The following is a 24,978-nucleotide window of genomic DNA, read 5'->3' as shown; positions in this document are numbered from 1 at the left end:
CATTTGTCCTGCCTGCATTAGGTGCCACTCCTCCCTCTAGTGTAGGTCCTATCTTCCCCTGAAACCGTGCCAGTGATCCAAGAGCCTGTATCCCACCCCCTCGCACCATCTCTTCAGCCAGCCATTCATCTGATCTATCCATCCATTCCTTTAAATATAAACTATCCAAATACATTCAACAGTGAGACGTACATTTTATATACATCAGTATTTTCATTTACTTGGCAAACGTTTTTTGCATCAAACACAGCACAATGAATGTTTCTGTGCTGTCTTCTTTAATATTCCATGCAGTGTTTCCGAAAATGTTCCGTGTTCGGAAAATATAGTTACCCTGTAGATTTCTGCAGAAATGTTTCTTTGTAGTTTACTTGCTGCATCAGCAGATGCAGGAGGCGTTTGTTCCATTCTTTGATCAAGTGGGCAGCGGTAGTAGACCCAGGTCCGATCTTGACTACGGGTGCTGTCTGTGCCGAGATTGTACGTTCTCCCCGTGACCGCATGGGTTTTCTGCGGGTTCTCAGGTTTCCTTTCACATTCCAATGACATGCAGGTTTGGAGGTTAATTGGCTTTTGAAAAATTGCCTCTGGTGTGTAGGTTAGTGCACGCGTGGTCAATGGTCCGCATCGACTCGGTGGATCAAAGGGCTTGTTTCCACATTATCTCTAAACTAAACTAAAAAGTGATGGGCCGTCTCATTAAAGGTGAATATATTTAATACAGTACCGATACCAACGTCAGTATAGCAGCTAACCACCTTGTTGCATAAGAAAGAAACATTTACATTGTCACAGGATTCCAGATATTTATTAGAAAAAAATAAAACATGCTCCACCCGTTCCTGCCTTCTCCCCATATCCCTTGATTCCGCTAGCCCTGAGAGCTCTACCTACCTCTATTTGAATGCATCCAGTGAATCGGCCTCCACTGCTTTCTGAGGCAAAGAATTCAACAAATTCACAACTGTGTGAAAATGATTTTCTTCATCTCAGTTCTAAATGGCCTACCTTACCTGTTATTCTTAGAACTGTGACCCTGATTCGGGACTCCCTCGACATCGGGAACATGTTTCCTGTATCTAGGGTGTCCAAGTCCTTAATAAATTCATATGTTTCTATAAGACTTCCTCTCATCCTTGTAAATTCCAGTGAATACAATCCCAGTCGCTCCATTCTTTCATCATATGACAGTCCCACCATCCTGGGAATTAACCTCGTGAGCCTACGCTGCACTCCCTGGATAGCAATAATGTCCTTCCTCAAATTAGGAGCTTTTATATTTAATTGTCATATGTTATCACACGGCTGCAATTATTTTAGTCAAATGGGCTTAAATGGTGACGAGATTTTTTATTGCAAATTATTTTAAAAACAAGTTAGATCATCAAAATAAACACATTATTCACAAAAGCAGCCGAAGAACTAAAAACTGGTTGTTGTAGTATTCGCACAACGAAGGATAGAGCGGCTTCACACAAGCGACAATAAGTTTATTCTTTCGGCGTTTCCATGCAGCAGGTATGCACTTTTACGGCCGAACCGCACTTTTAATGCGTGGTTTAAATATTTGCAAAATCACAATTGACATACACACTGCACACACCCGCAGTCTCTCGTTTCCAGACACATCATCGAAATGGGCATTTTTCTATCTCTCACGCACCACACGGCGGCACACACCCACATCGATGGAAATACTGTATTCACAAGAGCGGCCAGACACACGAGCAGCATCTCACACACCTATGCAACGTTTATCAGAGAAGACATAAGACTGTAAATTCTGGAACTTTGCGCAAAAAAAAGTGCTGGAGAAACGATAGGCATCATCTATGGTGGGCATGGATAGACAATGTTTCAGACTGAAGAAGGGTCCCGATCTGAAACGACACCCGGCCATTCCCTCCACAGATGCTGCCCGATCCGCTGTGTTCCTCCAGCATTCTGCCTTTTTGCTCTATTTAAGGGGAGCCTCCAACATAAATGTGACAGTTATCCCACTTTCGCATCCACTCCCGACACACGAGGTGCAATTTACAGAGGCCAGTTAACCTACAAACCAGCACGTCTTTTTTTTGGGGGGGGGGGGGGGACCGGAGCACCCGCAGAAAACCCACGAGGTCACAGGGAGAACGCACAAACACCACACAGATATAGCACCCGAGGTCAGGATCGAACCCGGGCTTGTGGCTCAGTGAGGCAGCAGCTCCACTACATGCGCCACTGTGCTGCCCTCAGTGACAAGGAACAAGAAGCCCAACTCCCATCCATTCACTCAGCGGCATTCAGCCAAACCACTACATCCCCGTCTCCGTCTCCTTCTCTGGCTCAGTCCCCATTCACCCTTCTTTCCTTCAGTGACAGACACAGGAAGCCCATAAACTTTAAGCGTGTGTTTGCCAATGATCCGAGGGGTGGGGCCACTGTGACCATGAATCATAAACTCGATAATGCTCCATATTATTACCCCTAGCCTTTGGAAGATATATTGGCGATTGGTTCAATATTTCACACGTGGTTCAAACTGCGAGCTTTAAGTTTGCTCAGACCGGCTGCAAATTGTATGTGCGGTACATACTCGTGAAAACTAAGAGGACTGCGAGGAAAAGCTGTTGCTGTTACCATGAAGCTGTTGTGGTGCGGTCTTCTCTACTGTGCCCTAGTTATCATCGTCCAAGTTCGTGCGTACAATTACCGACGTTACAGGGCTCCAGCCCGGAGGATTCCGCTCTCGCCGACCATCAGATACACAAACCCAGCTCTCGCACAACACGCCAACGTCGGACAAGGTACCAAATAAATATAACAGAAAGCTTCCCTCTTCCCTCTCCCACCTGTCCAGTGGAAAGTATAGTGAAATTCTCCGGATAGTTCCCTTGACTGTAATAAATAAGTCAGCTAAGATTCCCTGCATTTGGTGCTTGATTCAATTGTTATGATGTGGACACGATTATTTGAAACCAGCTTTAGACAACTAGTTAAGGATGCAGATTCTTGTAAAATGTATTGGAGCATTAATGGGACAGAACTGCTACTGAACAAATAAATCTCTAAGTAAAACGAATTACAACGTAAGAAATTGATTATTATTAAATACGTTTAAATCTACAAACCGAAATTAACGCACTGGTATCCAAATTTCGTCAATACAGCGCATTTATTAATACTCAATATTTCGTGTAATGTAACTATTTCGGTTTTTATCCACATTTATAATTGTGAATTGCACTATTATATGTATCTGAATTTGTGATTTAAAACATTATGAGTGTTAACATCTTCCATTGTATATTTATGCAAATTTTCTCTTCTGGTATCGACAATTAATATTTCTTACATTTACTTTAAAAATGCATAACATTCACGACTCTAACTACCCTCCAGTATCATGTCAGAACATAACAATATACAAAGAATTGAAGGGTAGAGTAATTGCAAAGCTTTGGTGGTAATTTAATTAGTAGACTGCAGGCAAACAGATCAAGATCGTTTAAAACAAGTCCAGGTTCAATATTATGTTGCACATTTTTGTGGAATTCTTCACTTCCCTTCATTTCTTGTTCATCTTCATTCCAATCAAACTGCCTTTCCGTGCAAAGACCCCAAATAAAATTGTAGGACCTATTCTGAGTACTTTAATATAGTTCTCTTGATCCCATGGGTTCATTCTTAATAGCTAAGTGTAAAGTATTCTGATCACATTGATTAAAGCAGAACCCACTTTTTTGAAGATTTAATGTAAAGCAAGCGATATTCATTCCAAATCATTTTACAAACTGCTTTGTGAAATTGCCCTGTAGAATGACCAGTTTCTGAATTGCTGCTGGTAACAATCGGAAAAATCGCAGTGCAATTCTTCATGCTCTGAAATGCCATTCATATCATTCACCTTGAAGTTGATTGAAGGGACTTCGTCAATAATGCATGTATTAAATTATGCTTCAAAATAAATCTTTAGTCAGGGTTTTTTTTAGGTCTTAGAAATACTTTAAAATTAAATTTTAGTCTATAAATGTGAATGTGAGCTGTGAGGAAGATACAACGAGGCTCTGATGTGATTTATACGTTGGGTGAATGGGCAAATGTAGGGTAGATACCGTTTTAAATGGATACATGAGGTTATCAGTTTTCATTCTGAGTGAACGGTGCTAGGTTGTGAAAAGGAAAGGTGCAAGGAGACTTTAATGTCTTTTGCATACCAGTCACTGAGAGCCAGCATTCAGGTGCAGCTAATACTCATTGCAATGAGAGTTTGACTCTATTGGATTGAGTCAAACTCATTGCATGAGGATTTGTGTACAAGAACCTGAAAGACTTGCTGCATCTGCAGAGCATCTTGGTGAGAACCCATCTGGAGTTTTTTTTGTGGCTTTGGTTTCTTGTCCTGAAGAAAGGCGCTCTTGCCCTGGAGGAAGAGCAACAAAGTTTATAAGACTGATTGCAGGATGGTAGGAGTCACTGACGCACGAGGATAGACTGGACTGGTGCACGCTGTGTCCACAGACACACAAGAGAATGTGGGACTCCAACTGAACTGGATATATAATAGATACCAAGTGAATGTTTCTCTTGGTGGAGGAGTCCAGAGCGAAGGTCACAACCTCAAGTACATTATTTAGAACCAAGATCAGGAGAAATCTCTCACTCAGATGGTGGTGAACATGTAGAATTCTCTGCTACAGAAGCAATGGAGACCTGATCAGAGGACTCCTATATATAATACATTTATAGCTACTATATATAGTCACATTTATATATAGTCACTTTTATTTGACTTTGTCATAATGCATATAATGTTGTTTTTAATTAAAGCATATTTTGGCATTAAAACTGTCTGCTAATAACAGGAGAAAGCCAAAGGCTGATCTTCGTTCGAAAATCATTGTGGCTTGATAAACTGCAGAACCATTACCCCATTCTTTCTATAATGTTCTTTATTTCCTCAGTGATTCCCTTGTTCAGTGGCCCTCTTTTTCTCTATAAAACACTAAAGGCTGAATCAAGTTTGCTCCTGGTAAAGTTTGATCCAAATTTGACATACCCAAGGAAAACTGCACAAAACCATAGGTAAACTATTGTCACATTGTGAATATTAGTCTGCTTTTTTTTTTCAATATTTGCACAACTTTCCTTTTTTGATTTCCACCATTTATTTTTTTAATTCAATTTGTATCATTCTTTTTGTCCCCTTTGCAGTCTATCCTCTCAAATATTTCTTACCATCTGAATGACTTTTACATTTCCAGTTCCATTTCCCCTAGTTACTCCATTGATGTCCACACCTTCCCCTCACCAACTCACCCACCCACCTCCACACCCCATCCTCACCTAATCCAACTATGATGCTTTCAGATGAAACTAATTGATCATTCTGCAGCACTAAGGCACAAAGAAACACACTCTGAAATAATCTTATATTTTTCTTGCAAGACCTTTAAAGTAAGAGGCAAAATGAAACCAAAACACTTAAGATAGCAATATTTTTCATTCTTTGGCAAGTAACTATTTAAAATGTGGAATTGTGCATCAGCTTGCGCAGCTTCCCATTCACAGTATTCTAATCCAGCTGTATGAAATATTGATTTCTCTAACTTTAAGTAACCCTTGTTTTCCCTCTCTCTCTGTCCCTCCCCCACCCTAGTTCCCTGACTAGTTCCACTGTCCTTCTGATTAATTCTACTGATAGTGTGCCTCCTTGTCACCTTCCCCTCAGCTAACAATGAACCATTTTACATTTCCTTATCACCATCTGCTTTGATCTGTCATTTTCATACCTTACCCTCCTATATACCCTCCTAGACTCCCTCTCCCCTAAGTCCCAGTCTGAAGAAGGATCTCAACCCAAAACGTCACCCATTCCTTCTCTCCAGAGATGCTGCCTGTCCCGCAGAGTTACTCCAGCATTTTGTCTCTATCTTCAATGAAGGTTTATTTGCAGTAAAAATAAAGACACACACAAATGTCTACTGATTTTTGGCACCAACTCTTGTCTCCGCCTGATATAAGCAGAATCTTCCCATGAGCATTTTTGCAAAGTTTCCCCCATTGCACGCTGCATTTTTGGCAGAAGAGATGTGGGAGCCCAACAAAAGGATATAAACAATTTGGTGAATCCTCCACTAAAGTTATTACAGACAAGTTTCAAAACACCCACAGAAATTCTCCCTTGCAGCAGCCAAGGAGCCTTAGAAATATGTTTCTTTACCTGGCCAGATTTCCATGTTAACAGTGAAGGGACAGCGCTCCCCATTCTTCTTGCTGGTAGGTGCTGAGGCATCGAGTGGAAACTACTTGCTGTCTGCACCAGGAGATCTGTGGGATCTGAGGGCAGGAAAAAATGTAGCAGAACTCTTCAATCAATCAGACTGAACGATCCAAACAAGGAAGCTAAAATAAGGATACATCTGGTCAGGAGTTTATTTCCAGTTGGAAAGGAGTGGCACTCATCATTCCCGCTGACAGTCGCCCACACAATGTTTGTGGCCCAGCGAGCAGAGATTTTCCCTAATCTGGCATTAGATTCAGTTTGGCGGCCAACTGTGGTGTATGTCAATAAACCAAAAAAACCATGAAGACTCTTCAATAAACCAGACTGTAAATCATCCCTAAGCCACACTGTCTAAACTGGAAGAATAAACGACATCCATATCATATGCAGGAAATAATATAAGAATAGGAGTAGATAGATCAGATTGGAAGGAGATATAAAAGAGACAAAAATGACATAAAAAGACACTAAAGGGCCTGTCCCACTTGGGCGTCATTTGCGCGTCATTTACACGTCACGACACATGATGCGCGCGTCGTGACGCGCACGTGATGCATGCATGGCGTGCATTATGCACGCATGGTGCACGGTGACGTAGGCAGTGGCGAGCGGTCGCGCGCGGCGCACCAGGATTTTGGGATTCACAAAATCTTCGCGCGCCACCTGCGTGACGCGCAAATGACGACCAAGTGGGACGGGCCCTTAAGTGCTGGAGTAACTCAGCAGGTCAGACAGCATCTCTGGAGAACATTGATAGGTGATGTTTCAGGCTGGGACCCTTGCTCAGATTGGTTGTGGTGGGGGAGGGAAAGCTGGAAGAGAGGTGGGGCAGGACAAAGGCTAGCAAGTGATAAGTGAATACAGGTGAGGGGGGATTGTGAAGCTAGAAGAAGAACTAGGTGGAAGGGGACAGGGTGTGAGGGGGGGTGAAGGAGGGGGGAAATGGATGCAAATCCAAGTGGGGCACAGAACAGAGAACAGAGGAGGAAGGTGAAAATGTAACGGGTGGGGGGTGGGGGGTGGGGGGTGGTTATTTGTAGATTAGTTACCTAAAATTGGAGAATTCAATCTTTGTACTATTAGAGTGTAAGCTGCCCAAGCAGAATATGAGATGCTGTTCCTTCAGTTTTCATGTGGTAACCTGGCAATGGTGGATGCGTAGGACAGAAAGATCAATACGGGAATGGGAACCGGAGTTAAAATGGTTAGCAACTGGGAGATCCCGTAGAACTTGGCGGACCGAGCATAGGTGTTCTGGGAAACGGTCGCCCAGTCTATGCTTGGTCTCACGGATGTGCAACAGGCCTTGGCTTACAGAGCCCACATGTTTGGTGAAATGTGAAGCATCATTTCAAGATTGTTTTTCATGAGAGAGAATGAGACTCCTAGCTTGTGCAATAAATTGTTCAATGTATGGAGAAGCAAAGTAACCTCAACTGCAGCCTTTAGTTTTCCACATTTAGTTATGCAAGTTAGAATGTGGCCCTTGTGGCTAAAGGGATCAGGGGGTTTGGAGAGAAGGCAGGTACAGGATACTGAGTTGGATGATCAGCCATGATCATATTGAATGGCGGTGCAGGCTCGAAGGGCCGAATGGCCTACTCCTGCACCTATTTTCTATGTTTCTAGAAGTTGCCATCAGATTTACAGTGGTAATAGTGGACAATCATAGCTTTACTGTCATTATGAATTCAGTAACCTCGAGCCAACGCTGTGCAACAGAAATTGAAATTGGACTCTGGTATGTCTTCATGTTTTAAAAATTCAACAAACAATATGAACAGCTTCTGAGAAGGAAGGTGAAGATCTATGTCTTTTCATCTCAAACAAACCACTGGACATGTTATCACTTACAGTATATGTCATAATCTTAGAATGTGGTGGTCGCTATACAGAGGCGAGCATTGTTTTATTGTTCGTTCAAAGCCAAATTCCTATCCGCCCTGCGACAAATCCCCAGCAATCCTGGTCTCATCAATCTCCTTCAACCCTCACTTAACTTCAAAAGCTATACCTGGTATTTAAAATATCTACATGGCCTCTGCCACATTTTATTCATTTTTTAAAAGAAAGATTCTTCTACAGAAAGTACTTGTAACTCTTAAGGCATAGTTGCAAAATAGAGGTGGTGTGTCCATGGAATAAATTACCTTTACCGTTTTCTACAATGACAAGAACCAGGAGGAATTTGTTATTCCAGTGCAAACCACAGATGGCTTCTGATTGATTTCCAATCTCGCTTAGTTTGGCTTCTGAGTCAGCTCTTCAGAATATTCCAATGACTCTTTCCAAACCAACTGTGTAGCTCTGCCCAACTTGCCCACACCGAGCAACATGTCCAATCTACACTAGTCCATCTAAACCTGTCCTATCCATTCGCGTACCATTTCTTCTTTGATGTGATGTTAAATATTGATGTCACTGTAAAATTGTAAAGCACCAAAATGTAATTTATCATGTCAAGATATTCAGGCTGATTACTAATATTTGTAAAATTTAATTTAATACTTGGAATTTCACTTGATTACATTGAAGTTTTGGTACCCAGTTTGTAGAACTTTCTCTCAAATGCATTCATTCATGTTGAATAAAACAAATGTGTTAAATTTAAATATGTTTGACATGACTCACAAAATGGTCTGTCAGTAGTATATCTTTGAAAATCTGAATGACTTTACATTTTTGAATTTACCTTAGTCATCTTTGAACCACTTATGTTAAGGAGGGGATGGTTAGTATTCATCAATAGAACCAACAAAAATATTGAATTCCAGATATGCATGTTTTATGAAGTCAGAGCATGCCTTCCAGATTTGTATCAGATCTGACAAGTTCTAATGAAAGATCGTTAGCTTGTAATGCTAATTCTATTTCCCTCCTTCATTGAAACTTTCTGACCTGTTGAGTATCTCTAGTATTTTTGTTAATTTCAGAGTTCCGGAAGTTGCAGTGATGTGTATCTCACAGTTACAGCATTGCTGTTTCTCTCTCTTCCCTGTTCTCATTTATCTCCTTCCTCTTACATCTGCTCTGGCCACATTGCCTGTGACCAATAACCTTTCACGACCTCACAGCTGACACCAGCACCATTTGTGTCATTCAATCTCTCTTGGTCCCCACCCTGCCACAGACGATTCCTTTGTTCTCTCCACCCCTCTACAATTTAAAACATATTTGTTCGCTATTTTTTCCTGACCTGCAGCAATAATAATTTTTCTCTCTCCGAGGATTCTGCCTGATTTGCTGAGAATACACAAAGTCTCTATTGTTATTTTAGATTTTCAGCATCTGCAGTTATTTTGCATAAACTGGCCTACACTGAGACAATTTATGATCACCTTGAGCCATTTTCCATTATTTATAATTCTAATTCTACCAGCTTCAGTCTCTTCTGCTCATCCAACGGCCTCTCACATGCATCCATAGCTCAACGACTCCTAGTGGTTGCAAATTCCACATTCTGTAGGTAAATATGGAACTTCTAAATATCTCTATTTGATTTCTTGGCAATTCTCTTTCACATCTGAGAAACAGGTTTTGCCCAACTCTATGAATGGACACATTCTCTCTGTTTATTGTCATCACATGTTTTTTCATAGAATTATGGAAAGTCTCTACACAGAATCAGGCCACATCTGTGTGGGTTTTTTCCCCATATGTGGTGTATATTCTAATCCCACTCCAATGCTTGCTTCCTATTCTGTTTAATAGTAATTTTTTTAAAAGTGGTCATTTATAAACTTTGCTTCAAAAAAGGTTTGTCGGATATTTTACCTACACTTTATGTATATTTGAACAAAGAAATACATTTAAAAAATATTGTAGCATATAAAACTGACTTATCTTCCTTCTTCCCAAAACACTACTGGAACATGTCCAATATGAGAAGAATAATGTTGTTAATAATGTTATTAATAACTTTGTAGATTTGCAATTTGCTTAAAAAAAATTTATTGTAAAGAACCAGGGAACGCAAGGTAATATCAATGTTAACAGCTAAGATGTTGAAGTACATTGCATTTGCGTGCAGTTGTGGCCTGGTCATCAAGATGTAGGATGGATGTGATAATGCTGAAGACCAGAGGGGATTCACCAGGATGTTTCCTGGGATGGAGCAGTTCAGTTAAGAGGGGAGAATGGAGAAGCAGGTCATTTCTCCCTGGACAGAAGGATGTTAAGATGGGATATCGTTGAGATATATTAAATAACTAGACTAAGTGGGACCCATTGGGTCCCCGCATCACACAGGGCTGGTCCCCCAATGCAATATTCCACATCTCCACCAATTCCAATATTGGTGGCCGGTGGGGGGGGGCTTTTTGGAGCACTAGTATAGGTGTTGTGGGCTGAAGGGACTGGTTTCCAGAGGGCTAGTATGGACATTATGGGCCGAGTAGATTCTTGGGCTGGCGGCTCAGTCATTCAAGCCTGTTGTACTGGCAGCTCACTCACTCACGGCTGGTGGGCTGGCAGTTGACTCACGGCTATTCCTTGAAATTCCATTTCAAGCAGGGTGCAAGGCCACCAAATTCAAATGCAGTTTCTTACCACTTCAAGCAGGGTGCAAGGCCACCAAATTCAAGTGCAGTTTCATAGCATTTCAAGCAGGGTGCAAGGCCACTAAAGACAGCGAGTCGTGACATCTCCCTCCTCCATCTTGCAGAGACTGAGCCACGGACACACTTCTGGGTTTTATAGTCCCTCCCCCCTACCACCAGAAGGGGGGTGGCCTTCATGGCGTGATTGACAGGAGAGAGAATCGCAACATTTTTTAAACACTAACAACTCTTTTATTTTTCATCAATGAGAAAACCCTCAGCACCTGATGAGTAGATGGGGACTCTGAGTAAGATGGCCAAAAATCACAGCCGTACGTGTTAGTGTTTTTTCTAAAATCAATATAAAGCGTAAACAGGAAGTGGTCAAGATTAGACTTTTAATTATACAGAAGGCAAGGCAAGTTTAATAAGGCAAGGCAAGTTTAATAAGGCAAGGCAAGTTTAATAAGGCAAGGCAACTTTAATTAGGCAAGGCAACTTTAATTAGGCAAGGCAACTTTAATTAGGCAAGGCAACTTTAATTAGGCAACACAGCTTTAGCATTTCCAAACCAAAGGCAACACAGCTTTAGCATTTCCAAACCAAAGGCAACACAGCGTTAGCATTTCCAAATCAAAGGCAACACAGCTTTAACATTTCCAAACCATATTTTCAAACCACATTAAGGGTACTGACATGTCAGAAAAACCACTCACAGTTTAGTAGACATGTGTTCAGTGTTATTCACTGCTCAGACTGAGAGACGTGACCCTCTCGCTCCCCCATCTTGCAGAGACTGACTGAGGCAGTCAACATTTCCGGGTTTTATAGTCCCTCCGGAAGTGGCGTGGCCTTCAGGAGAGAGAATCTCAACATTTTTTAAACACTAATAACTCTTTTATTTTTCATCGATGGGAAAAATCCTCTTGTTCTGCGCAGCGGAGGGGTACTCTGAGTAAGATGGCCAGAAATCGCAGCCGTAAGTGGCAGCGTTTTTTCTAAAATCAATATACAGAACAACAGGAAGTGGTCAAGATCAGACTTTTAGTAATATAGAGAAGTTAAGACAGTGCAGACTGCATGAAACTTTTAAACTGAACAATTTAGGTTCTGGATAAGGAGCAATAAATTTAGCGGGGATATGCATCTCAGACAGATGGAAAGAACCCTTCGCCAACCTCTTCAATAGACCCTCTGCCGTTGACCCAGTCACTCTCGACCAGATCCCACAAAAGCCAACACTTGATGACCTTGACCTCCACCCATCTTTGGAAGAGATCAAGAAGGCCATCAGTCAAACCAGCACAGGCAAGACATCAGGCATGGACGGAATCCCTATTGAACTGTACAAGGCAGCAGGTCCTGAGACACTAGACACCTTCCACAACATCTTGTCCAACATCTGGGAGACAGAAAGTATGACCGATTAATTCAGGGGTGCCACTGTTGTCTCCTTGTTCAAAAACAAAGATAGCAAAGCTGACTGTGGCACCTACCAAGGCATCTCCTTGTTGTCCATCGCTGGAAAGATACTAACCCGTGTCATCCTCAATCGCCTAATCAATAAGATCGTGGAAGCAAGCTTGCCAGAGTCTCAGTGTGGTTTCAGCCCTGGTCGCAGCACTGCTGATATGATCTTCACGGTGAGACAGATACAGGAAAAATGCATGGAGCAGAAGATGGACCTCTGCGCAGTCTTCATCAAGGCTTTTCACACGGTCAACCAAGAGACTCTGTGGTTGATACTTCACAAGCTCGGCGGCCCAAGAAAGTTCATCCAGATCAACCGCCTCTTCCATGATGGCATGACAGGAACAGTTCTGGTCAACGGCGAAACTGCTGCACCTTTCGACATCTCCAATGGAGTGAAGCAAGGTTGCGTTCTGGCCCCTGTACTCTTCAACCTTTTCTTTGGCTGCGTCCTGAGTCACGCACTCCAGGACCTCGATCGTGTACATGAAGTGCCGTCTGGACGGATCTCTCCTTGACCTTCGACGATTGAACACCAAAACCTTGACCTTCGACGATTGAACACCAAAACCAAGACGCACGAACGGCTCATTGTCGAAGCCCTTTTTGCGGATGACTGCGCCCTCAAGGCTCACGAGGAGTCTGACCTCCAGTTCATTGTGACCACATTTGCGGAAGCAGCACAGGTTTTTGGTCTCACAATCAGCCTCAGCAAAACGGAAGTCATCCACCAGCCGGCTCCAGACTCTGCGGCACCGCGCCCAAGTGTACACATTGACAGCACACAGCTGAAAGCTGTTGACTCCTTCAAATACTTGGGAAGTGTAATATCATCTGATGGCTCCTTGGACAAGGAAATCTCAACGAGAATCAGCAAAGCCAGTCAAGCACTTGGACGACTGTACACGAGTGTTGAACCACCACAACATCAAGCTGTCAACTAAACTCAAAGTCCACAAAGTAGTTGTGCTTTCCAGCCCGTGATACGTGGACTTTGTATAGGAATCACATCCGTCAACTTGAGAAGTTCCATATGCGCTCGTTACGGTCCATCATGGGCAGTCGCAGGCAGGACAAAGTGCCCAACCTAGAAGTATTGGACAGGTCCAGCTTCACAAGCATCGAGGCAATGATCATCAAAGCACAGCTCCGATGGACTGGGCACGTCATCAGGATGGATGAAACCCGCATGCCTCGACAGGCCTTCTACGGCGTGCTCTCCCAGGGACAAAGGAACCGTGGGTGACCCAGGAAGCGGTACTAAGATTGCGTCAAGGACCATCTCCACTATTGTAGGGGTTTTGCGCCCAAGCAACTGGAAGCCTGCGCCAGGGACAGAACACGCTGGCGCGCAGCAGTGCGAACAGCAGCCAGCAGCTTCGAGGAGCGCCGCCTAGAGCGACTTACCAAAACCAGGGAGTGGAGGAAGGCTGCAGCCCAGAACCCGCCAGCGATGACCTTCATCTGCCCCCACTGCCCTTGAGTGTGCGGTTCACAAATTGGACTTGTAAGCCGTGTCAGAAGTCACCAGAATTGAGACTGCACAACCCGCCATCATCATTACTGACGGGCCACCACCATAGACAGACAGGGCAGACTGCATGAAACTTTTGAACTGAACAATTTAGGTTCTGGATAAGGAGCAATATATTTAGTGGGGATATGAGGGGTATCTCATGAATGAATCTCTGATACCTGCTCATACCTCTCATACCTGCCAACTCGTCTGATTTTATCGTATTTGTTCCGATTTTTACGAGAGAGAGAGAACACGCACGCACGCGTCTGGACAAATGCAAGAAGCAGCTACGACGTATAATACACAATAAAGCATCTTACAAATTCACAATAAACATTTTATGCATTCTTGTACTCTTACATGGGTATGACCGATTTTTTTAAAAATTCAGCAAAATGGTGCCGAGTAAAAATACTGATTTCCTCAGCAAAATACTGATTTTCAGGTACTAGAATACTGAAATGCTCTGACAAAACTTGGCAGCTCTGAATATATCGCTATATCGGCAAGCTACTAAAAAAAACCCTTAAAATCCAGGAGCTAAGGTGAGCCCCTGGACCCCACCCGTAATGGGCGAGCACTCCGTCGACCCGCGCACTCAGAGTAAGATTTTTCATTTTCAAATGGTGGCAGGTGTGGTATCTTCTTCACCAAGCGAGTGGAAAGGACCTAGAATACACTGCCTCAGAGTATGGTTGAAACTGGGTCACTGACCATAAGACATAGGAGCAGAAATGGGTCATCGAGGCTACTCCGCCATTCAATCATGGTGGATCTATATTTCCCTCTCAACCCCATTCTCTTGCCACTCCCCATAACCGTTGCACCCTAATGACAGCATTTAGATGAACACTTGAATCCCTTACACATAGATGGTATGGATCAAGAGCTGGAGGATGGAATTAATACAGAACGCTGCCCACTGAAGGAGTTGGGCCCAATGTCCTGTATCTGAGCTGTACTGTTCTGTGATTCTATAAAGTAGAAGTTTGGCTTTTTTAACACCATGTAGCTTGCAGGAGGAAATATAAAATTAAAGTAGGAAGCAGTCCACAGCTTTAAAATCATGAATAAAGTGATTGCAATTGCAACCTATCATGATTTCAACACCACAAGCATCAAAGAAAAGGTAAGAAAGAAGAACATATCTGTCTGTTTTGGTAACATTCATTAAACTTGCATTTTCTGTACAAATTTCACTTTACAAATAATGAAATGTTACTTATTTAATTTTGCTAAGACAATGTCACCATGCAGTGGCTGACTTTCACCAGCAGGTGGCTTGTGGTATGTAGTTCCCATATTTGCCTCTCATAATTTGGTCATGATACAATAATGATACAATGATACAATTTATTTGTTGTCATTTGAACCTCATTGAGGTTCAAACGAAATTTGGTTTCTGCAGTCATACAAACAAGAAAAACAACCAAGACACAACATAATTTACACGAACATCCATCACAGTGAATCTCCTCCTCACTGTGATGGAAGGCAAAGTCTTATCTCTCCCCTGCTCTCCCCATTCTCCTCCCGATGGTCATCACCTCGTTTCTAAGAAACTCACCAGCACACAAAATCATATGCTATTTATATTAATTTTATTGGAAATATGGAAGTATGTTTTGAAAAATGTTCAAAGACATTTTATGTGGTTATTTCCATTGTATTTTATATGGTCTGTTATTTCCCCCACAGAATCACAATGTAGAAGTCAACCCCAAGATGTGGTTTTTATCATCGATAGCTCTCGTAGTGTCCGACCTCACGAGTTTGAGCAAGTGAAAGTCTTCCTGGGCCATATGGTTGACACATTGGATATTGGACTTGATAGAACCCGCGTGGCAGTCATCAACTATGCAAGCACAGTGAGGATTGAGTTTATGTTGAACACTTACACTAACAAACGAGACATGAAGCGCGCAGTCTCTCAAATTGATCCACTTGCAACTGGCACAATGACTGGTTTGGCCATCGAGGGTGCCATGGACAAGGCTTTCGTGGACATTGCAGGAGCAAGGCCCAAGGACCGTGGCATCCCCAGAGTAGCCATTATTGTGACAGATGGACGGCCGCAGGATCAGGTGTCAGAAATCTCTGCAAGGGCTCGGGCAGCTGGCATTGAGATCTATGCGGTTGGTGTGGGCAGGGCTGACATGATGTCTCTCAGACAAATGGCCAGTGAACCCCTAGATGATCATGTCTTCTACGTGGAGACATACGGTGTGATCGAGAAGCTGACGTCCAAGTTCAAGGAGACACTTTGTGGTAAGCAGTTAGTGGAGGGAATAGACTCAGCAAATGTGGATTAAATGAAATAATTGTGTTATCTGCATTTCTTGGTGATGATTTGTTGTCCATGGTACTTTGAAAGTTAGGGCATCACGGTACTGCTGCCTCACAGCTCCAGCGACCAAGTTCAAACCTGCCCTTTAAGTGGTGTCTGTGTGGAGTCATAGAGTGATACAGTGCAAACAGGCCCTTTGGCCCAACTTGCCCACACCGGCTAACAATGTCCCAGCTACACTAGTCCCACCTGCCCGCGCTTGATCCATATCCCTCCAAAGCTGTCCTATCCATATACCTGTCTAACTATTTCATAAACGATGGGATAGTCCCAGCCTCAACTACATCCTCTGGCAGCTTGTTCCATACATCCACCACCCTTTGTGTGAAAAAGTTACCCCTCAGATTCCTATTAAATCTTTTCCCCTTCACCTTGAACCTATGTCCTCTGGTCCTTGATTCCCCTACTCTGGGCAAAACACTCTGTGCTTCTACCCAATCTATTCCTCTCATGATTTTGTACACCTCTATAAGATCCCTCCTCATCCGCCTGCTCTCCATGGAATAGAGACCCAGCCTATTCAACCTCTCCTTATAGCTCACACCTTCTAGTCCTGGCAACATCCTCATAAATCATTTCTGAACCATTCTTTCCTATAACATGGTTCCCAGAACTGAACACAATATTTTAAATGCAGTCTCACCAACGTCTTATACAACTGCAACATGACCTCCCATCTGTTTGCATGTTCTCTCTGTGATTGGGTTAGTGCAGATGAGTTGCCTCATTTTCTTCCCACTTCCTACTGAGGAGCTGGTAAGTTAGTTGGCTACTACATATCACCTGTGGAAACAGTAATTGATCAGTAACCGCTGCTTGGGCTCACCTCAGGATATTTTAGTAGTTAATTGCCTATTGGGACAGTCTATGGGGCTGGGGTTAAGAACATAGAACCATACAGCACATAAACATGTTGGCCCTTAATGTCTGTGTTAAACCTGATGCCAAGTTAAACTAAGCTCCTCTGCCTGCACACAATCTATATCCCTCCATTCCCTGCATACCATGTGCCTATCAAAAAGCCCCTTCAATGTCACAATCGTATCTGCCTTCATCACCACTGGCAGCATCTTCCTGGCAACAACCACCCTCTGTGTAAAAAAATACTTGCCTCACATATCTCCTTTAAACTCTACCCTCTCACCTTTAAACTATGCCCTTCTTATATTTGATGTTTCCACCCTTGGGAAAAGTCTGAATGTCTAACCTACAGTATATATGCCTCATAATTTTGAATACTTCTATCAGGTCTCTCCTCGGCCTCCAATGCTCCAGAGAAAACAACCCAAGTGTGTTCAACCTCTCCCCGTAACTAATACCCTCTAGTTCAAGCAGCATTCTGGAAAATGTTTTCTGCAACCAGAAGGCAGAAAGTAGGAACAATTGAGAGAAGTGCGAGGAGGGTGGCACTGGACGAGAGATCATTTTGTCAATCGATCTTAAGGCAGGACCTCACCCATGTAAAACACCCGACTCTTTGCTTCATTCGACTGTCATAGGGGCGGCATGCTGGCGCAGCAGTAGAGTTGATGCCTTACAGAGACCCGGGTTCGATCCTGACAATCGGTGCTGTCCGTATTGAGTTTGTACGTTCTCCCCATGACCTGTATGGGCTTTCTCCGGCTGTTCTGGTTTCCTCCCACATTCCTAAGACGTGCAGGTTTATAAGTTAATTGGCTTGGTAAAAAATTGTAAATTGGTCCCTTGTGTGTGGGATTGTGTTAATGTGCGGGGATCACTGGTCGCGCAGACGTGGTGGGCTGGAGTGCCTTTCTTTCGCTCTGTAAACTAAACTAAACTGCCATGGTCACCTGCTGCAGCCACAGTTGGTCTCGATCCAAACATCGACAACCATCCAGATCGTTCTTCAGCATCTGCTTTCTGGAGACACCAGAGAACTATTGAAAGCATCATCTCATAGGGACAATGCACATGCAGTGGAAAGTAACCCAACAGTCTGGATGTTCCCTCTAAGTGGTGCTGGTTGAGGGTTTTTCGCTGCTGAACCAATGTCCAACTGTGTAAGGGGCATTAACTGTGTAAGGGCGACACAGCAGCACAGCTAGTAGAGCCCATGCCTCACAGCGCCAGAGACTTGAGTTCTATCCTGACCTCAGGTGTGGAGCTTGCACGTTCTCCCTGTAATTGAATGGGTTTCCTCCCGGTGCTCCGTTTTTCTCCCACATCCCAAAGACATGTGGACTTGTAGGTTAATTGGCCTCTGTAAATTGCCCCTAATGTGTGTAGGAAGTGGGATAACATAAAATTAGTGTGAATGGGTGATCAATGGTCAGCATGGATTCAGTGGGCCGAAGGGCCTGTTTTCATCCTGTACCGCCAAACAAAGTAGAGTGCTGAGCTAGTCCTGGTGTCAAATCATCATTATGTGCTGAATGAATGAATGAATGAATGAATGAATGAATGAATGAATGAATGAATGAATGAATGAATGGATGAACATTTTCTTGTCACATTTGACAAGTCCCAGTGAAATTCTTTGCTTGCATACCCAAAGTATGCAAATAATCACCCAAAAATGGCACTGACAAAGTTACAGAGTATCCGCGCAAGGTCTCCCTTTGTTCTCCTCCCTTCCCACCCCCCCCCCCCCTCACGATGGTCCTCCCACACCGGGGCTTCCCTTGTTCATTCCCCTCCCTCACGGTGGTCCCCCCATGCCGGGTCCGCCATTGTTCATGTATCCATCTGATCGTTTTGTTCTGCATATTTCTGGTGGGTATGAGCTGTATGCTTGCTAATGCTCTCAGCATGGTGACTTACAGCACAAGCTACAGGCATACACATAAACTTTGGTTGCTATGATTGCAACTAGATCAAGCCTGTAGCACTTAAAACAAAGGTAACAGGTGCCAAATCTATTTATACAAAGACACAAAACACATTTTGCCTAAAATTTGTAAAATGGATGACCCAAATAAAGAACAGAGATTTTTATATCTGTTTGTCAACAGTTTATTTGTATTTATTCCATAATAGTCCTTATAGGTACCAAATAATCAATGTCAGATTATGACTTAAACAGCCATTGTCAAACTAAATCAATGCAAAAGGTTATTGGCACTAGTATGTACCACTGGAGTGTAAGCAATGTTTTCATGGGGCAAAAAGCAAACTGCTGGAAGAACACAATAGGTCAAGCAGCATCTGTGGAAGGAAAGAGATGATTGATGTTTCTGGTCATGATACAGGGTTACGACCTAAATTGTCGCCCATCCCCTTGCCTCCACAGATGCTGCTTGACTTGCTGAGTGCCTTCAGCAGTTTGATTTTTGAACAAGATTGTAGCATCTGCAATCTCCTGTGTCTCCAATGATATCATGGGGATTCTTTGATGTTGATCGATAGGAAACTGAAAAGTACCAGACGTGCTTTTTCTAGTTGTATTTCCATCACATGTTATTGCTCATTAAAAATACTTTTACACTCTTTCAGGTGTTGATATGTGTGTCGCTGCAAGCCATGATTGTGAGCAAATCTGTGTGAGCACTACAACAGCCTTTTACTGCAGGTGCCATCCAGGTTTTAAATTGAACGAAGACCAGAAGACTTGCTCCAGTGAGTAACATATCTCCGCTGCTGGATTTACCATGTAATAATGTCATGTGTTATACTGCGGGGGGTCATTGATAACTGCTGCCTTTAGTATCTTGTAACCTAGGGTTTTAGTTATTATCTTTTGCTTTTCGTCCCATTGTAAATTTGAAAAACAACTAAATAGATCCATGAAAATGTTACTAAATCACAGATAAGATTAAATATTTCAATAGAACAATTATTTTTTCACCACACACTGAAGAAAATAATGAAATATCTAAATAAACATTTGAAAAAGGTAACAATGTTCATATGTCCTAAATTATATCAATGAACACTATCAAAGCAATTTGCATTGATATGAGAGTTTAAACATGTTACTATAATTTACAAGGTGGTTAAAGGTTTTACCATCCAACCACATACTGACATATTAGAGAAACTGATTTAAAACTTGGCCTATGAAGTAAATTTAAGAAACATTTTGACATTGGAGTGAAATCAATGTTCATACCACTGGGTTGTAAGCTGCCCAAGCAAAATATGAGATGCTGTTCCTCCAATTTGCATTTAGCCTCACTCTGACAATGGAGGAGGCCTAGGACGTTTGGCAACAGGGAGATCAGGTAGGTCCAGATTTCTCTAACTTCAAGTAACCCCTGCATTTCCACTCTCTCCATTCCTCCCCCACCCAGGTCACACCAGCTCCCCGTTCTCACGTAGCAAACAGCTAACAATGGCTTGTTTCCCTTACCATCTTTACTTTTTTGCATATTTTTCATCCATTTGTTCTATATCTCTCTACATCACCATCTATATCTTGTTTCCCTTTCCCCTGACTCTTAGTCTGAAGAAGAGTCTCGACCAGAAACGTCACCCATTTCTTCTCTCCAGAGATGCTGCCTAATCTGCTGAGTGTTTTATGTCTATCATCAGTAATAAATGTAGCATTTTTTAATCATCTAGTTTAATGAATAAAATGTGTTAATGAAACTGTTTCAGGAGTGGCTAATTGTGCTGCTGGAAACCATGAATGCGAGCAGATCTGCATGAACACAACTACTGGTTATTATTGCAAATGCCGTCCAGGTTTTAGGTTGAATGAAGACCGGAAAACCTGCTCAAGTAAGCCATTTATCAATATATCATGTTAGAAGGAACTGCAGATGCTGGTTTAAACCAAAGATAGACACAAAAAGCTGGAGTAACTCAACAGGACAGGCAGTATCTCTGGAGAGAAGGAATGGGTGACGTTTCGGGTCGAGACCCTTCTTCAGATGTCTCGACCCAAAACGTCAACGATTCCTTCTCTCCAGAGATGCTGCCTGTCCCACTGAGTTACTCCAGCTTTTTGTGCCTGTTACTATATCGATTGGTGATTCCGTAAATACTATTACAATATTTTGTTGTCAGTTGGATGATTTCGAGTTTTGTCTTTGTGATGTGAAAATTAATCGTCAAGCAATCTTTCCTCCCTATATGACTTTTGCTAAGGTCGTCTTTTTGTTCTTATACTGTGAGTTTATATTATGAAAGATGCGCCACTTGCTGAATATATTAAGTTAAGCAGATGTTGAATGGATTGCCCTCAGAAGGACGTTTTTTTTTAAATTTGACAAGTTATTTGTTCCAACATATGGAAAAATCAAAAAGTATAAAGTATTACATTTTCTTTCACATAAATACTGAAAATACAGCAAATCCCATTCTCCTATTCTGACCACAAGAATGTCTGAGGAAGGGTCTCAACCCGAAACGTCACCTGTTCCTTCGCTCCATAGATGGTGCCTCACCCGCTGAGTTTCTCCAGCATTTTTGTCTACCTTCGATTTTTGCAGCATCTGCAGTTCTTTCTTAAACAAGAATGACCTGGTTTTACATATCTGCGTAATTATGCTTAGATTATGCCATTGACGTGAGCTAGAAGAGGAAGGTGTGTGGGGATGTGTTCATTTTTTTTCTCATTTCTATCTTATTGTTGATGATGCATAAGATTTTGGACCTGTAGAAATTTTCTTTCATTGTCATTTATTTTCTGAAAATATATTAGGGGTAATGCTGTGCCGCTGCAATTAATGTTTATGCCTCACACCTTCAACAAATTAGATTCAATCCTGATCTCAGATGTTGAACATACATCTAAGTGTTTTATTCTCCCTACTTTGGTTTTTCCCTGCATGTTCCCATTTCCTTCCACGTCCCAAAGATATCAATAGTCAATAGTCTGATTTATTCGTCACATACACAATGAAGTGCAGTGAAATGGTAGGTTTATGTAAATTGCTCCAGTGAAGGTGTGTTACAGGAGTATCGGTGGGAATTAATTTGCATTTGAGAGAGTATGCTGCAGGGAATTAGAGGGGGAAATGAGACTGATGGGATTCCTCTTCTGGGAGCCAACATAGACTCGATGGGCCAAATGGTCACTTCTCACGATGTAATACTGCAATATGATTTTGTCAATATCTGCAGAACACTCCATTTAAACCTCACAAAATATTTATCCATTAAATTGTCATTAAATCCAAGCTTTGTGAATTTATGCATTTTGCTGAAATTGAAATGTATAAAGTTGGGTTTGCAAGGAAATATTGGACTGCAAATTTAATTTCTAATAAAACACATTTGATTCATTTATAAATGTGTCCTTCATTCTTGGTGACTATCTGTGAGACCATTCTCTTTGATAATATTTCATGTTCTAACTCAACATGAAGTTAGACCATTCCATGAACATTCTCCTTTCACCTGCCATCCATCTACACCAGAGGTAATTAATAGCAGTCAATTAACGTACCAGCCAATTTGTACCAAAACAACTCCAACTAATCTTTGCAGCCTTTCACATTTTTTTAAGTATTTTGAAGATTCTCGCATTATTAATATAAAAATGCAATTATTATGTTAATTCATGATAATAATCTTGGTATACAAATGCACAGTTATTTGTTGCATTCCTTCAGTAGAAAATTTCCATGAATGGATGTTCACATCGTTTGTGGGATGGAAACAGGGAAGGTATTAGTTCAAAAGATATTGAGTGATTTTTCACGTTTTTTCCTGGATCTCGCCCACTGACTCTGACCACTAGCACATCCTTTTCTGGATGTAGATGGACAGATAAACTGATTGCTGCAAAATATCGTAACGGCCTTTGACAGTTGATGTTACAAGCCTTTTAATTATTCTAGTCTTATGACTCTATAGGCAGGTGGGACTAGTGGAGCTGGGACATGTTGGCCAATGTGGGCAAGTTGGGCCAAAGTGCTTGTTTCCACACTGTATCACTCTATTGACTCTAAGGGGAAGAAAAGTAGAGAGTTACTTTAAGCTTGAAGCACACACTACCTAGTTGATCCTTAATGCCACCTGCAGCGGCTCAGCCAGCAATTTAGTAATGAAAGTAAAAAAGGAAAATGCTGTAAATGCTCGACAGATGGGTCAACATCAGTGGAAAGAGAAATATTTAACGTTTCAAGACCAGGGCTCTTTATCAGAACTGGGCCCAGATCTAAAGTGTTAACTGTTTCTCTTGCCATGGATACTGTCAAACCTGCTGCGTATTTCCAGCATTTTCTCATTTAGTGTCAGATTTCCAGCATCTGCAGTTTGTTAAATTTTCATTAGTTACAAAATACTTTGTAAAACAGCTCACCACCGAGAAACAGTAATTGAATCTTTTCGCAAATCACCCATACATCATATTTTATAAACTAGCTTATTGGCTTTTGATTGTTACATTCTGATTGTGAATATTTGCCACCATTAAAAATACAACAATAAATTTGGTTTATTCCTATTCACCAATTTTCATGGAAGACATCATTCAATGTATTTGCCTGTTTCAGAAGTGGATCACTGTGCTACTGGAAATCATGACTGTGAGCAAATCTGTGTGAACACAACAACCGGTTATTACTGCAACTGCCACCCAGGTTTTGTATTGAATGAAGATCAGAAAACTTGCTCAAGTAAGCACTCCCTAACTTTATGTACTATAATTGGGCAGTAAATATTAAAAATATGATTCACCTGCTGGACAACTCTGCCCGGCAGGTGGACTGGATTGTAATGGAGAGAGAGGACTGCTCTCCGTGCAATATAGGAGTGACTCTCCTCTCACCAATGAATCTGAATAACAACAATTACAATAAAAATCCAATTATACATAGCACAATTAGAACTTGGAAACAAATAAAACAGAATCTAAAATTAAGAAATCTATCTCTTTTATCGCCAATAGTCAATAATCCGTCGTTTAAACCTTCTACTATAGATAAATCATTTACACAATGGGAAAGAATAGGAATCAAAATGCTCGGAGACTTGTATGAATTTGGAAAATTATTATCATTTCAACAATTACAACTGAAATATAATTTGAGAAATAATCAATATTTTAAATATCTTCAAATGTGTGACTATCTGAAAAAATACACAAAAGACTATCATAACATGCCTCCAGACTTACTGGACGAAGCAATGAAGACAAAGGCCGAATCAGCAAATCTAATATCATACTTATATAACACTATTTTAAATATAGAAATACCTACAATTGACGGTATTAGAAGAGACTGGGAACAAGAACTAGCTATAAAAATTTCAAAAGAGAGCTGGGATAAACACTTACTATATGTGCATAAATGCTCGATCAACGTAAGACATACTCTAATTCAATTCAAAACATTACATAGACTATATTATTCAAAAACCAAAATAAATAAACTTTTCCCTAACGTCTCACCCATTTGTGATAAATGTCAGTCTCAAGAAGCTACCATAGCACACTTTTGTTTTTTGGTATAAAATCCAAAAATTCTGGAACGAAATATTTGTCTGCATTTATGAGCTTACTAGAAGCATAAGGTGCAATAGTAATTTAAAAAATAAATGGTGCCAGGATCTGGTAACGGGGATGAAAAATATGGTTGGTATATCCCTTTTTGCGGAGTTTTTTATAATAGAGCGATTGTTTCTCTTTCTTTCTTTCTTTTCTAGGGTCTATTTCTTAACCTTCTTCTCTAACTCTCTCTCTAATGGGCTTTCTTTTTCCAGCACTTTCCTGCACTTTCACGACTCTTTCTCACTTTCCTTACTTCTTTTATTTCTATCTTTCTTAAAGCTCAAAAAATAAAGGGGTACAACAAATGTAATAAGATATATGTGGTGTGTATTACTGTAACTTATTGTACTTCTAATAAAAAAAAATAAAAAATAAATAAAAAAACAGCTCACCACCGAGAAACAGTAATTTAATCTTTTCGCAAATCACCCATAC

At 41.6% G+C, this 24,978-nt stretch overlaps 1 protein-coding gene across 2 annotated transcripts in view; it reads left to right on the top strand.

Annotated features, from left to right (window-relative positions):
• Positions 1–2,481: 2,481 nt before the first annotated feature.
• Positions 2,482–24,978, top strand: part of matn3 (matrilin 3) — a 38,242-nt gene continuing 15,745 nt past the window's right edge. Inside the window, exons 1-5 of one of the 2 annotated variants that reach the window (XM_033021507.1) lie at positions 2,482–2,789; positions 15,494–16,063; positions 19,596–19,718; positions 20,700–20,822; positions 23,546–23,668. In XM_033021507.1, the coding sequence (XP_032877398.1) occupies positions 2,624–2,789; positions 15,494–16,063; positions 19,596–19,718; positions 20,700–20,822; positions 23,546–23,668 (1,105 nt within the window). In that variant the 5' untranslated portion in view covers positions 2,482–2,623. The remainder of the gene's footprint in view (positions 2,790–15,493; positions 16,064–19,595; positions 19,719–20,699; positions 20,823–23,545; positions 23,669–24,978) is intronic. The other variant, XM_033021506.1, reaches the window with a different exon arrangement.

This window comes from Amblyraja radiata, chromosome 5 (assembly GCF_010909765.2).
Source record: "Amblyraja radiata isolate CabotCenter1 chromosome 5, sAmbRad1.1.pri, whole genome shotgun sequence".
Classification (NCBI taxonomy): domain Eukaryota; kingdom Metazoa; phylum Chordata; class Chondrichthyes; order Rajiformes; family Rajidae; genus Amblyraja; species Amblyraja radiata.
The sequence above is the reverse complement of the archived record's forward strand: the minus strand, read 5'-3'. Positions and strand labels throughout refer to the sequence as shown.